This window comes from Phyllobates terribilis, unplaced genomic scaffold (genome assembly GCF_046119375.1).
Source record: "Phyllobates terribilis strain yellow unplaced genomic scaffold, ASM4611937v1 Scaffold_1__5_contigs__length_1240528914, whole genome shotgun sequence".
Lineage (NCBI taxonomy): Eukaryota > Metazoa > Chordata > Amphibia > Anura > Dendrobatidae > Phyllobates > Phyllobates terribilis.
This window is the reverse complement of record NW_027362761.1, coordinates 971,562,039-971,576,135: the sequence shown is the minus strand read 5'-3', so window position 1 is coordinate 971,576,135 and position 14,097 is coordinate 971,562,039. Positions and strand designations below refer to the sequence as shown.

The 14,097-nt window shown below is 40.9% G+C and overlaps 1 protein-coding gene across 3 annotated transcripts in view; it reads left to right on the top strand.

The window, feature by feature from the left end:
• The window catches only part of FBXW7 (F-box and WD repeat domain containing 7), a 175,602-nt gene that overhangs the window by 74,215 nt on the left and 87,290 nt on the right, over positions 1–14,097 (top strand). Inside the window, exon 1 of one of the 3 annotated variants that reach the window (XM_073642534.1) lies at positions 11,321–11,537. The exons of the other annotated variants lie outside the window; for them this stretch is intronic. Coding sequence (XP_073498635.1) covers positions 11,391–11,537 — 147 coding nt within the window. The 5' untranslated portion in view covers positions 11,321–11,390. Of the gene's footprint in view, positions 1–11,320; positions 11,538–14,097 lie in introns of those variants that run through there. 3 annotated transcript variants of the gene reach the window in all.

The window sequence follows — 14,097 nt, the reverse complement described above, 5'->3', positions numbered from 1 at the left end:
AGTTTACCAAAGAAGAATGGTCTACAATTCCAGCAGAGCATTGTAAGAAACTCATTGATGGTTACCGGAAGCGGTTGTTCGCAGTTATTTTGGCTAAAGGTTGTGCAACCAAGTATTAGGCTGAGGGTGCCAATACTTTTGTCCGGCCCATTTTTGGAGTTTTGTGTGAAATGATCAATGATTTGATTTTTGCTTCATTCTCTTTTTTGTTTTTTCCTTGCAAGCAAATTAAATGAAGATAATAAGACCAAAGAATTTGTGATTGCAATCATTTTCAGGAAGAAACGGAGTATTATCTGACAGAATTGCAGGGGTGCCAATACTTTTGGCCACCACTGTAGGTCACAAAAGCCATTCAGTATTCAGAAAGACAGGGCGGACAGCAGTGTAAGCAGCCTCTTCTTACCTTAGCACTCCTGGTATCTCCAGTACTAGATCAGATAGATAAGGTGGACAGCAGTGTGAGCAGCCTCTTCTTACCTCAGCATTCCTGGTATCTCCAGTATTAGATCAGATAGATAAGGTGGACAGCAGTGTGAGCAGCCTCTTCTGACCTCAGCACCTCTGGTATATCCAGTATGTGATTATATAGACTGGGTGGACAGCAGTGTGAGCAGCTTCTTCTTACCTCAGCATTCCTGGTATCTCCAGTGTTAGATCAGACAGATAAGGTGGACAGCAGTGTGAGCTCAGCACCCCCAGTATCTCCAGTATTAGATTGGAATATATATTAGGATCACATCTTCCTACACCTGAAGAAAGGAGGCAGAGCTACCCTTGTGCACATTCGTTCAGGCTCTTCTCCTAACATTCTAGCTCGGGTTTGTCAGTGTAACAAGCCGGCTACCATTTTTATGATCTTCAGTGCTAACCTTCACAGACAAAACTGTAGTTATTCACTAATTAAATGTATTTAGAAATGTATTTATAATGACATTTTCTTTCTTCATTTTTTATCATTCCTGGAGAACCGCGATAACAATTGATGTGTGCTTACTGTTGACTGTAATGCAAGTACAATTGTCATTATTTTGTGATTTATCTGAGTTATAGGTGAGGCTTAGGGTAACACTTTTAGGGCTGCTATAAGACGTCTACAAGTTGTTATTTTGTTTCTGAATCCTAAAGGGGTTGTCTGGTCCAAATCAATAAGTCTGCAATCACTCTGTGTGACTGCAGACTTATGAATCCCCCCAGTGCACGCACTGTGCAGTGCAGAGATTCGCTAGTTTCTGATCCGGAACTCGAGGATATGTATGCGTTATATATACTCTTAGCCAGGGCCTGTCTAGTGGGTATGGCCTAGCTCCATACACTTGTATGGAGCGAGGCTGCGGCCCGTTTTGTGGTGCAGCAGAGCAGTGGTCGTGCCTGACTAGAGGGCATGGTTTCGCTTCATACGAGTGTATGGAAGCGAGGTTGCTCCCACTGGCTGGGAGTTTGAATAATTCATACATACCCCCCGGTCCCGGCTCAGAAACTGGCGAATCCCCACAGCGAACAGTGTGCGCGCCGGGGGGAAGCATAAGTCTGCAGTCACACGAGCTTTGGACCAGATAACCCCTTTAAATGCCTTTACACAACAGATAGTTGTTGGCCGACTACCTTCTTTTCCAACTCCCCCATACACATGCTCAACCCAGACTACATGTGTTATACATAGGAAAAAGGCTGTGGGGAAAAAAAGTCTATGTTCACACAGTGTTTTGGCATACGTTCACTGGCTCCGTCGTGGTGGATTTCTGAAGCCCTGCAAACCTATGTATGTGCTGACGGAGTCTTTGACTATAATAATACATTCCCCGTGTTCTCTCAGACATCATTTTTGGCCGTAGACATCTAGTTGAGGTTGGCAGCAAGACATAGTTGACTATCTCAGCACAGGAACTGCTAGTGCCACATCATAAAGTAGATATGTTTTTTCTTTATTAGAAAGTGATGTAACATTCAATCCATTTATCGCTGACTTCAATAGGAAAACAGTCAGATCCCACTCTATAGAGTTTTCAGTATTATTTTTATGCTGCTTCAAGTGGATGAGAAAATCCGGATGTAAACTTTTAGCCTAATGAATATATTTTCTCCAAGAACACTCAGCATTGCACCACTAGATGGCGACAGTGCCTACCATTTGCTTGCACAGCGTCGTCTCCTGGTGTATTGCAGACATCTGTGTTTTCTTGTTCTTGCTATGTCACCGCACATTTCCGTCAGATGGAACAAATGGCGTCTTCCCAGTCGCTGCAGGAATGCTTTGTATTTTGTGATTCAACAGCTCAAATGGGACATGCTGCTGTAACAGCAGCGCTCGAATTCTGCACAATACGACAAATACATTGAGCGTCTCCATAAGTGGACAAATACACACAAATTTCTGTTTAAGAAAGTAATGCTATGTACAATGGCTTAATTGGTGATTGTGCTAAAGGGGTTGTCTGCGAAAAAGCAAAACGGACCATTAGGGAAAAAAATACATTGCCTTTTTCTTTTCACTGATCATGGACAATCCCTTTAATTCTTAGCAGGCTACAGCGAGCATTTAGGCTATGTTCACACACTGTTTTTTCAGCGTTTTTTTTTTTTTTCTGTAGCAAAACCTGATCTCTTGGCAAGAGGTTTGTTCAGGATTTTTCTTTCTTTTTTTGCTTGTCTTTTGGTACATCTTTGGTGTGTTTTTTTTTTTCACTGTCCTTTTGTCTCTTTATGCATGCATAAAGTTCAGTGGAAAAAAAAAATCTCATTCTGATTTTGGCACAAAAAACGCTGAAAATCCTGACACCTGCGTTTTTATGCGTTTTTTCCACCACCCATTACTTCCAATGGGTGAAAAAATGCTGAAAAAAGTGACATGCTCTATTCTTCAAAAAAACATGCAAAGCACAAAATACTGATCAAATGAAAACCAAGCTGTGTGCATGAGATTTCTGAAATCTCATAGACTTTGCTGGTACTATAAAACGCAGCTGAAAATTTGCATAAAAAAACGCCGAAAAAACGCAATGTGTCAACATAGCCTCACTATCGATAATGAGTGTTAACTGGTTTAGGGCTTTGCGATCATTTGCTCAGAATGTTTATTACTTGCAATGAAAAATCTAACCTGGTAGTTTTTTTTCTTTTGCAATGGTTGCTTTTCATTAGGTTTTGGGTTGCAACATGATTCCATGCATGTAATCTCACAATGCCACTCCGCCATGTGTCGCTAGCTAGATGTCTCATCCACCTTATCTTACTTGCCAATTTACTGATAGATAGATAGATAGATAGATAGATAGATAGATAACGGGCAAGATAATTGTAGACCACCTGGAGGAAACCTGCGTGAACAGAGTGTCGGTGCTTCAGAGTGTCGGTGCTTCAGAGTGTCGGTGCTTCAGAGTGTCGGTGCTAACCAAGAGCAACGTCCTTTTCCCCTCTGGTTTACAAAAGCTGCATGCACTAATACTCGTTGTGACATTGTAGCCCGTATACTGGGGTGGTCCCGCATCTTCCTCATAGTCCTGAGAGATGCATCTACCATGTTGTTAAGCAGTACAGTGCAGGGGTGTGTATATAGCTGTACATGTTAGAATTGTCATTTAAAAACCTAGGAGCATTTAACTATTAAAGGGGTTGTCACACGAACAAAGTACCTCAGCTCCTGGGCAGGGGAGGAAGAACAAGTAAGTATATAGGCAGGACAGCAGGGGATCGCATAGGATTCATTTTGTGAGGTAAAGCATTTGCTGCTTGTTTTTAAACATGTTTTGCCCAACAGAAAGCAGCAGCTGCGATCCTTGCTGTAATGTCTGTATACTCTTTTGCTTCCTACCCTGCCCAGGAGCTGTGGTATGTTCACAGTCAGACACAGCCATTACACAGTACACAGCAGGGGCACATGTATAAGATTATCTCAGCACAGGAACATTATTACTATGAGGAAGATGCGAGACCACCCCAGTTTACGGGCTACAATGTCATAACGAGTATTAGTGCATGCAGCTTTTGTAAACCAGAGGGGAAAAGGACTTTGCTCTTGGTTAACACCGACACTCTGAAGCACCGACACTCTGAAGCACCGACACTCTGTTCACGCAGGTTTCCTCCAGGTGGTCTACAATTATCTTGCCCGTTATCCAATTGTGGAACTTATTATTCCAAGATCTATTGATTAAAATGTACTTTTTTTGGTGGGACAACCCCTTTACTGATGTGATCTCCCTGCAGGAAATTCACACTGTGTTTGCCCCCTGAGTATATACCCTGAGCGTCCTCCTCTGTCCAGCTGTTATACACTGTCCAGCTGTTTTTTTTACTTCAAAATTAATTTTCAGTCCTGTTCAATTTTTACAGATAGAAAATAAATAAACGTCCAACTTTCCTTTGTACATTATGACGTTGTTTTTTTTCTTCCCTTGAACTCCATTCAGAAGCCATGAACTGCTGGTTTCTCGGCACTGTGTGCCTGCGTGTTCTGCCTTTTCAGGTAATAGCAGAGATCAGACCCTGTAATCTCACCTACAATTCGTGATGTGTCGGCTGCAGGATGGGCCTGTATCAAAGGCTGCCTGAATGACGCTGAGCTTTCATGGCTTGCCAGCAGTAACTTTTCTTGGCCGAGCATTAAACCATTTCAAGTGCGAATGAATCCAAATATTCCACTTCATGCCTGGCGCTACAGGCGGTGTTTGTAATGGCAATCAGAATGAGGGGTTTTGACAGAAGTGTTGCTGTTCTCCTCCTGGGCTATGAGAAGTCCTTCAGGCGGTGTGTTTATTGCTGAACCTTGGCTGCATAGAACGTCACATCTTCTCCATCAATGTCCTTCAATGTGACATCTTAAAGTAGAACGTCAAGAAGACGTTTGATGCTTCTTTTCTGATCTTAAAGAATTGTTCCCAAGTCTTGAGACTTATTACTGTAATCCTGACATTACAGGTGCCAACCCAACGAAGGACAACATCTACATAACGTTTCCATGTTTCTCTTATTTTTCTCCTAAACATTCCAATATGTTAAGTTTGTTCTTTTAATATTGGCCCTGATATATATGTCTGACATGAAGAAATTAGGTCGAGTCCCCAGCTCTCAAGAATGTGATACTGGTAGCCCACATTTGTCCTGTCAGGTCTATAGCGGTATGTGTAGGTATTTATGTAACTCGCTACCACTACAACATTGCCTACTCTAATGAGGCAAGACCAGAACAGTGGGACTTCTCTTCCCCCGGACTATTCCTCCCTTGGATTTTATAATCGCGCCTCGGTCAGTGAGATTGACAGGAAACCTGAATTCATACACTGATATGGTAGGACCATTATGCAGGCTGTTAATCAGGCCTAGAGAGGCATGATTAGAAGGTCCGAGGCGGGGGCTAATCCATGGGAAGTGTCAGTTTGCTGGACATAGTGCTAAATTAGAGTCTGAGGATAGGGTATCTGACAGGTTCCCTTTAAAGAGAATCTGTCAGCAGGTTTTTGCTATGTAAGCTGAAGACAGCATGCTGTAGGGGTTAAAACATAGATTCTTATCAAGCTCTGTGGTTTTGTTTGCTTGCAATGATTGATTATTTTAGCACCAGTAGCTTATCATTGCTACACAGCAGCACATGCCTCCTGGTCCAGCAACTCCACTCCTGTGATGAGCACCTCATGGTCTATGGACTTTGTATATACAGAGCCTGCTGTGAGTGGGGTTAGCTTCCTCAGCTCTGCTGTATTGCTAAATCTAAAAGCTCTGATTGTGTCAGAACGGCTGCACCCAGTAATTTAAGTGATACATTATTGGATTCAGGGCCTCTTTGCCTACTTCAGGCTGCTCTCGGATGAGGTAGCAAAAATCTGATGCCAGATTCCCTTTAAGCCTTTCATTTCATAGGTTAGTCTAATAAAAGTTTTTCAATGTGAGTTTATTACAAGGCATGTATGTCCTAATTATTTTAGACTAGTAAAAGAAAAAATGTCCATGCCTGCTGCATACAGGTTTAGATATGTGCGAAAATTTGCTCTATTTTCTACCTAAAGGATTAAATTGTCCAAAATGACAAACATAACAGCCTTTCTGCCTATGTGCCTAAAGGTGCGTTCCCAGGTTCAGGATTTGCTGCGGTTTTGATGCTGTGTATTTATGTAGCATCAAATCTGCAGCCGCCAGATGTTACAGCATAGTGAATGGGATTTCTAGAGATCCCATGTCCACTGTGTGTCTATGTGCACCTGTGGATCACCCGCGGAAACTGATCTTTCAGATCCACAGCATGTCAATTTCTCTTGCGGGTACGCATGCAGATTTTCCCATACACTTGCTTAGTTGGGAAAAATCTGCATGTATAAAAAAAAAGTCTGCTTATTTGCATAAAATAGTGTGGACGTGGTGCTGAGGTTCTGCAGCATTTGGGTCACAGCGGGTCCTGAACATGAGAACGTAGCCTGAAGGTGCACACAAATGCTATTTACACTTGGTGCTTAGAGAATTATGATTTAAAGGGGTTGTCTTATCATGGGTGTTCATAAGATATGCCCCCACAGTGATATCTATGGGGAGCCCACTAATGCAGTGCCCACCAATGGCTACAAATTAATGGCTGCTGTACGGCTTAAATTGTGTGTCACTTTGTTTTCTGTCAGTTCCACTTGTGATTATATGGGCCATCCATTGACTTTAACAGTCATTCATACACCGACATGAAAAAGCTAAGTGGTTGGTAGGGGCTATATTTTTCAGATCTGTGCCACGCAGACTACCATGCAATATGCCATGTATGACATATTCTACCCTTATTTAAATGGTATCTGTCAAGCTTTTGTTTTGGCTGTATAATCCTGGTATTAGGATGACCATTTTAGAACTGGACTCACAAAACGAGGCAAAACCATTATTTTCTGACATGGATTTTCAAAGACAGTACACTAGCCTCATCAGGGCTAAGAGATCTATTTTAATAATTTGACAGATCCTCCTTAAAGTGGTTGTCTCTTCTCATGCAGGAGCGTACTTCTCACCAGGCTTATTGGTGACCTGCTTAACTGACAGCTCAGACCACCAGCATCTTTAGTCTGCACGACCAAACTGTGCATTTACCTATGCTGCAAGGAGAGACAGATATTTTTTTTCCAGCATTGTAAGAGTGCTAAAGGGCAGCCAGCTCTAGAGCAGCGCTTACAAGCTCTACAGCAAACTGCTTGTAAACACTTTGCATGTTGTGGCCGGTAACAAGCAATAAAAAAATGCAAATTAAAAATCCGTCTGTAATTGAGAACGGAAATGATTTTTAATAACAAGTAAATTGCAAAATTTCTTGTTTTTACAAACACCGGTAATGGACTTGAGAATAAGCCTTTAAAGGGAATGTGTCATCATTAAATGACTGGTTGTTTAAATCAGGTTTTTGTGCTAAATGTAGTCTAAATACAAATTTGGGAATTTTTTTTCAAATTGGGATCTGTGTTCAAGTTTGGAATCTTGCAATGTTCACACTGGCCACTGGGATTGCTTTAGATTGACATTTCATGTCCTATCAGGGACAGTTTTATTGAGTCTCATTATCATTGGAGGCAGGATTACAATGACAGGTAACGCCTCTACTGTGTGATAACACAGGATTCACCAATCACAATAGGCGATGATGTCACAGCTGACCCTGCTCCCCTTCACATTGACCTTTGCACACGCTCATTAGATGCTTTAATACAAAAGTTAGGGTCAGAGTCCGTCTCCTGCTGCGGATGTGCATCATGTAGATCTGAAAGAACAGAAAGTTAGAGCCTAAAAGCCCCAGTGGCCAGTGTGAAGATTGCAAGATTTATGAATTATGCTTTTAATACTGATTGTGATTTGGGAATTTTTTTTTACTAAAAATAATAAAAAATACAAGAATGCAAAAACCACATTTTCTACACATTTTCTGATAACACAGTCCATTTAACTGTTCACATTATGAACATAACGCCTCTAATAAGAAAAAAAGAAGACACTTTGAAAACCCTGGGAACGTTTGTAGCAGTGGTCCACAGCCCCTACAATTATGCTACCATTGTGGGTCTGTCAGTGACTCTGCTGGGTGCAGTGTGAGTCTATTAGTAGGAGTGCCGTAGTCAGCGCCAGCCTTTTCTGGCCCTAACGTGGGGCCATGTGCTTAGTTGTCGCATTGTTAGTAAACTACCGCATGTTTCCCAGACAGTTTTCTCTGTGACCATAGAGTGTGGTATTTGGGGAATGACTCCCCTACCTGTCGTTCTGCGTCATTCCTTACATACTTTAGTAGGAAGGTGCTGCTACAACATAGGCGTCTAATGATGGGCCACATTCCTCTGGGAGCAGCTGATATCTTGCTGCCTTTCCCTTCCTATCTACAACAGCTGCTCCATTCTGCACAGCCACCGCTGATCCGTGCACAGACACCCCATATAGAAGAGCCGAGCATTTCAAAAATGTCCCAAAATGCCAGTGTCTGACCATATACAGCATAGCAGGAATAATTCCAGTCCCCTTTGATGAGCTGTATCGGTATCCGATGTGTGAAGATAAATCTCCATGTAGCCGTGCTGCATCTATAATGTATTCTGTCTGGGAAATGTGGCGTACACACCGTTTAGGGTATATTAGAAAGCAACGCAAGAGGCACGTGCTCTTGTTATATATAGCGGTGGTGCCTCATCTAATAAGTCACATGCTATATAAGGCGCGTTAGCTGGCGTGTTTCATCTAATGGTCTACAAGCTGCACTTACATTCCCTTACCATCTAATTAGCTTACCTTTATGTAGTTTGAATGATTTGTAGATAATTACTTAGATTTACTGCTTTGAAGTGCAATAGTGTTTTTCTGTATTCTACAATATGAAATAACTAATTAGGAAACTTTGTAGAGTATGAATGCTGGTGATATTAGTTGTATACACCACATGATAACTTGGAGTACATAGTAAGACCAGTATGGTGACGCCAGGAGACTTATTCAGGGGACATTTACCAGTTATAGCTGTAGTCTGCATGCTCACTGGTGGTTTTGGATTCATATTTCCTGTAATATATAATTTTTTTTTTCAGTATTTGGATTCTAGACTTCTTTACCAATTTTAACCACAGGAGGGCAGTAGTAGCCAAGTCTTCCACTGCATCCCGCTCCATCTAGCATTCTCAGATAGCCATGATGTCTATTTACTAAGCAAACAAATTCCCAATTTTTTGGGACACATGTGCATATCTATCTATCTTTCTATCTATCTATCTATCTATCCCTCTATATCTATCTATCTATCTATCCCTCTATATCTATCTATCCCTATCTATCTATCTATCCCTATCTATCTATCGATCTATCTATCTATCTATCCCTCTATCTATCTATCCCTCTATCTATCTATCCCTCTATCTATCTATCCCTCTATCTATCTATCCCTCTATCTATCTATCCCTCTATCTATCTATCCCTCTATCTATCTATCCCTCTATCTATCTATCCCTCTATCTATCTATCCCTCTATCTATCTATCCCTCTATCTATCTATCCCTCTATCTATCCCTCTATCTATCCCTCTATCTTTCTATCTATCTATCTATCTATCCCTCTATATCTATCTATCTATCTATCTATCCCTCTATATCTATCTATCCCTATCTATCTATCTATCCCTATCTATCTATCTATCTATCTATCCCTCTATCTATCTATCCCTCTATCTATCTATCCCTCTATCTATCTATCCCTCTATCTATCTATCCCTCTATCTATCTATCCCTCTATCTATCTATCCCTCTATCTATCTATCCCTCTATCTATCTATCCCTCTATCTATCTATCTATCTATCTATCTATCTATCTATCTATCTATCTATCTATCTATCTATCTATCTATCCCTATCTATCTATCTATCTATCTATCTATCTATCTATCTATCTATCCCTATCTATCCCTCTATCTATCTATCCCTCTATCTATCTATCCCTCTATCTATCTATCCCTCTATCTATCTATCCCTCTATCTATCTATCCCTCTATCTATCTATCCCTCTATCTATCTATCCCTCTATCTATCTATCCCTCTATCTATCTATCCCTCTATCTATCTATCCCTCTATCTATCTATCCCTCTATCTATCTATCCCTCTATCTATCCCTCTATCTCTCTATCTATCCCTCTATCTATCCCTCTATCTATCCCTCTATCTATCCCTCTATCTATCCCTCTATCTATCCCTCTATCTATCCCTCTATCTATCCCTCTATCTATCCCTCTATCTATCCCTCTATCTATCCCTCTATCTATCCCTCTATCTATCCCTCTATCTATCCCTCTATCTATCCCTCTATCTATCCCTCTATCTATCCCTCTATCTATCCCTCTATCTATCCCTCTATCTATCTATCCCTCTATCTATCTATCCCTCTATCTATCTATCCCTCTATCTATCTATCCCTCTATCTATCTATCCCTCTATCTATCTATCCCTCTATCTATCTATCCCTCTATCTATCTATCCCTCTATCTATCTATCCCTCTATCTATCTATCCCTCTATCTACCTATCTTTCCATATCTACCCATCCATCCATCCATGTAACATGCATATGTGTCCCAAAAAAAATGATAATTTGTTTACTCAGTAAATCTATATATTAGTAAATCTCTCTCTCTCTCTCTATATATATATCTATATATATATAGAGAGAGAGAGAGAGAGAGAGAGATAATTATATAATTTTATATATAATATATAATTTTTCATCCAAAGGAAAAAAAAATGGGAATCTATTTGCTTAGTATATAGACATCATGATGCAGTCGAAGATATGGGAATGTGTGTGTGTATATATATATATATATATATATATATATATATATATATATATATATATATATATATATATATATAATATTTTTATATATATAATATTTTTTATTAAAATAAAGTCATTTTACTGGACTAAAGTTATCCCACTAAATAAAAAAGTGGCAAAGTAGAAATCTCTCCTTTCTTAGTTTTGGTTACATGATGTCATGTAGTAGTAATAATAATGTGTATTATTTATGAATAGCTAGAAGTATATCTGCACTTCTCCACTCCAGTACATAGGACAGGATTCTTCCTAGTAAATGCTCCAGTATTAGTAATGAAGGTGGGCCCGGTATGGCCCTGTACAGTGATTGCTCTCTGGGCTTGGGAGGGGCTCTCAGCTGTTTGACTGACAGGAGCCGTCTGCTCCTGGTTTGGAGGGTATAACTCCCGGCTATACTAGGATAGCATGCACTTCAGCGAGCTTCACATAGGTCAGGACTTCGCAGGGACAACTTGAAAGGCAGAGAGTGAAGGCCTTGGGATTTCGAGACCCTCTCGAGGCTTTTCTGATCATCAGTCAGATGACGAATATTAGGGTTTCTGTATGTTAGTACCTGCAGTTTTTCGTCAAAGATGTCCAAGTCTGGTAAAGCTGTCCTGAATTATGATTTGCTGCCTAGTGATCTTACAAGTACTAAAGAAACGTTGCCTCCCCAAACTGTGATGAAGACTTTCTGCATCAGTATCATCGCCCACGGCCTGCCTTTCTGCCGCAGACGGGTAAGTGCCACGTTTGCCTTTTTAACATAAACGCCCCATTGTACCATAGATTCTGATTGTTCTACTCCGTGTGGACTTTAATGTAGTCATAGTTTTAATTTTTAGAATGATCTTTGTAAACTTTTTTTTTTCCTTTAATATTCCTGGCTGTATTTATTAGACTGATACAAGTTTTGGGTTTGTATTTCTTTGTTAGTTTGACAATAAAATGTTGTCCTGTGAGTATTTCGGGATACCAGGCTCTCCTGTTAACCTCTTTCCGGCCGTGAAAATAAAAATAGTGGGTCTCTATGCAGCGCTTGCAATATGGTTTAAATATAGATAATCCCCAGCACTTCGCCTGTGACTTTGTGCTGTCATTCCCAGTATTACAAAAAATGAGATTTTTGATGAAACAGGGCTCAACGGATGGACGCGTATTTTTAGTTTTTCCTCATCAGCTTGTGATTTGTCAGATTTTTTAATCTATTTTGGACATATATCTGTAAAGTAAAAGCTTAATGTTACATCTATAGATATTACTGTGGTGTTCCTCCTCTCTGGGCCCGGCCTGGGACTGTTACTTGTATGATTGAGCACCTCGGCCCCGGCCCCTCCATTCTCCCAGCATACTGTCAGTGCAGCGTCACAACCCCAAATGGAGCAAGTGTGTTCAGTACGGAAACTAAAAGTACATTCACTTTGAAGGTCAAGACAAATTTTGACGTAAAGTTATTTTGTGCGACTGATGACATTTCACCATAACTTGTCCCATTAGTGCAGAAGTATTGAAGTAATAATATTGTCTTATACATATATTTTCTAATACATTTAGGGTTTGGGCCTGCTTTTGCCGCAGCTTGTCCTCATACAGCCGGTATTTCCATCTTTTGTACCTTGTGATAACGGTGTGATCTGCAGCACATGGCTTCTTTTGGGATATTTTTTTTTTTTTGCTAATGTTTTAGGATGATTGTGACTCTTTAAAATCCAGTACAATGTTTGATTTCTGAATTAATGACCATTTTGTCACCTTTATCTGGAAATATTGACCACTAAATAATGTAACGTTGTGTAGAAATAACCACTTATTTCAGAATTGTTGTTTCTAGGGAGACCCAGAAATTGAAGGTTGCACTGAAATGTTTCGAAAATGTCTGTGTGATCACGAGGAGTAAAAGTCCTTCGGCCATGGGGTCCGCCTGTGCAGCTCTCGGTCATGTCGTGTATCAGTTATATTGAGCGTCCATCTGGCAGATGACTATACATGGGCACAGGACACCAGGCCTGCCATGTTAATTTGTAGGTCATTAAAGTGAAGTAATAAGGTGGTGTCAATGGGGCCCTGCTATTGTGCACATTGAAGTCTTCTACACGGCCACAAACCTCTTCAGTTATCACTTTTATATTTAATGGGTGGATTGACTCTGTCTATAGAGACATTTTAAGGTTAAATACATTTCACCAATCTCTATCCTTATGTAGTTTTCTATAAATTTTATCATCATTTTTTTCTATTTTGAAATGTGGGAAAGTAGTAGAGAACTTCCTAAAAGAGCGAGAGAAGCCATACACCACTGTATATGAAAGGGACTGTCAAGTTTTCCCCCCCTCCCTGCAGATCTACCTCCTGTGATTAGCCACTGCATATAACCCAAGGTTATAACAGACCTGGCAGCAAGTTGGTGCCTGGAGTTGATGGGTCTACTACAGGAAGGACAGAATAATTACGAAATGCAGAATACTAATTCACTATGAATAAGGAAATGATCACGTAATTGCTGCTCATATACGAGGGCAATCGAGACTTAGTCTCCTCCAGACGTCCATGAGCCACATACATGTTCTGTGCTTTTCACGGCTAGATCATGTACCAGTGTGGTCTATGGAGCTGTTGGTATGTCTGTTTTTATTTTTGTGGTCCACAAAAATATCTTGTCCATTTTTTATCCTAGTCATGGATCAGTATTGCCCATAAAATTCTATGGATCTGTGAAAATCACAGACAGCATATGGATCATCGTGTGGCGCCAATGATTATCATGGACAAAAAGCACTGAAGAAACACTGACACTGACCAAACACTGATGAAACGTGGATCCAAAACAGCGGTCTGTGTTTTTAATCACTGACATCTGAATGAGGCTTAGTAAGAGGGAGCCTAGGATTAAACTGCCCTTGAGGCTTTAGTAAGAGGGAGCCCTGGCTTACACTGCCCCTGAGGCTTTAGTAAGAGGGAGCCCTGGCTTACACTGCTCCTGAGGCTTTAGTAAGAGGGAGCCCTGGCTTACACTGCCCCTGAGGCTTTAGTAAGAGGGAGCCTAGGATTAAACTGCCCCTGAGGCTTTAGTAAGAGGGAGCCCTGGTTTACACTGCCCCTGAGGCTTTAGTAAGAGGGATCCCTGGCTTACACTGCCCCTGAGGCTTTAGCAAGAGGGAGCCCTGGCTTACACTGCCCCTGAGGCTTTAGTAAGGGGGAGCCTTGGCTTACACTGCCCCTGAGGCTTTAGTAAGAGGGAGCCCTGGCTTACACTGCCCCTGAAGCTTTAGTAAGAGGGAGCCCTGGTTTACACTGCCCCTG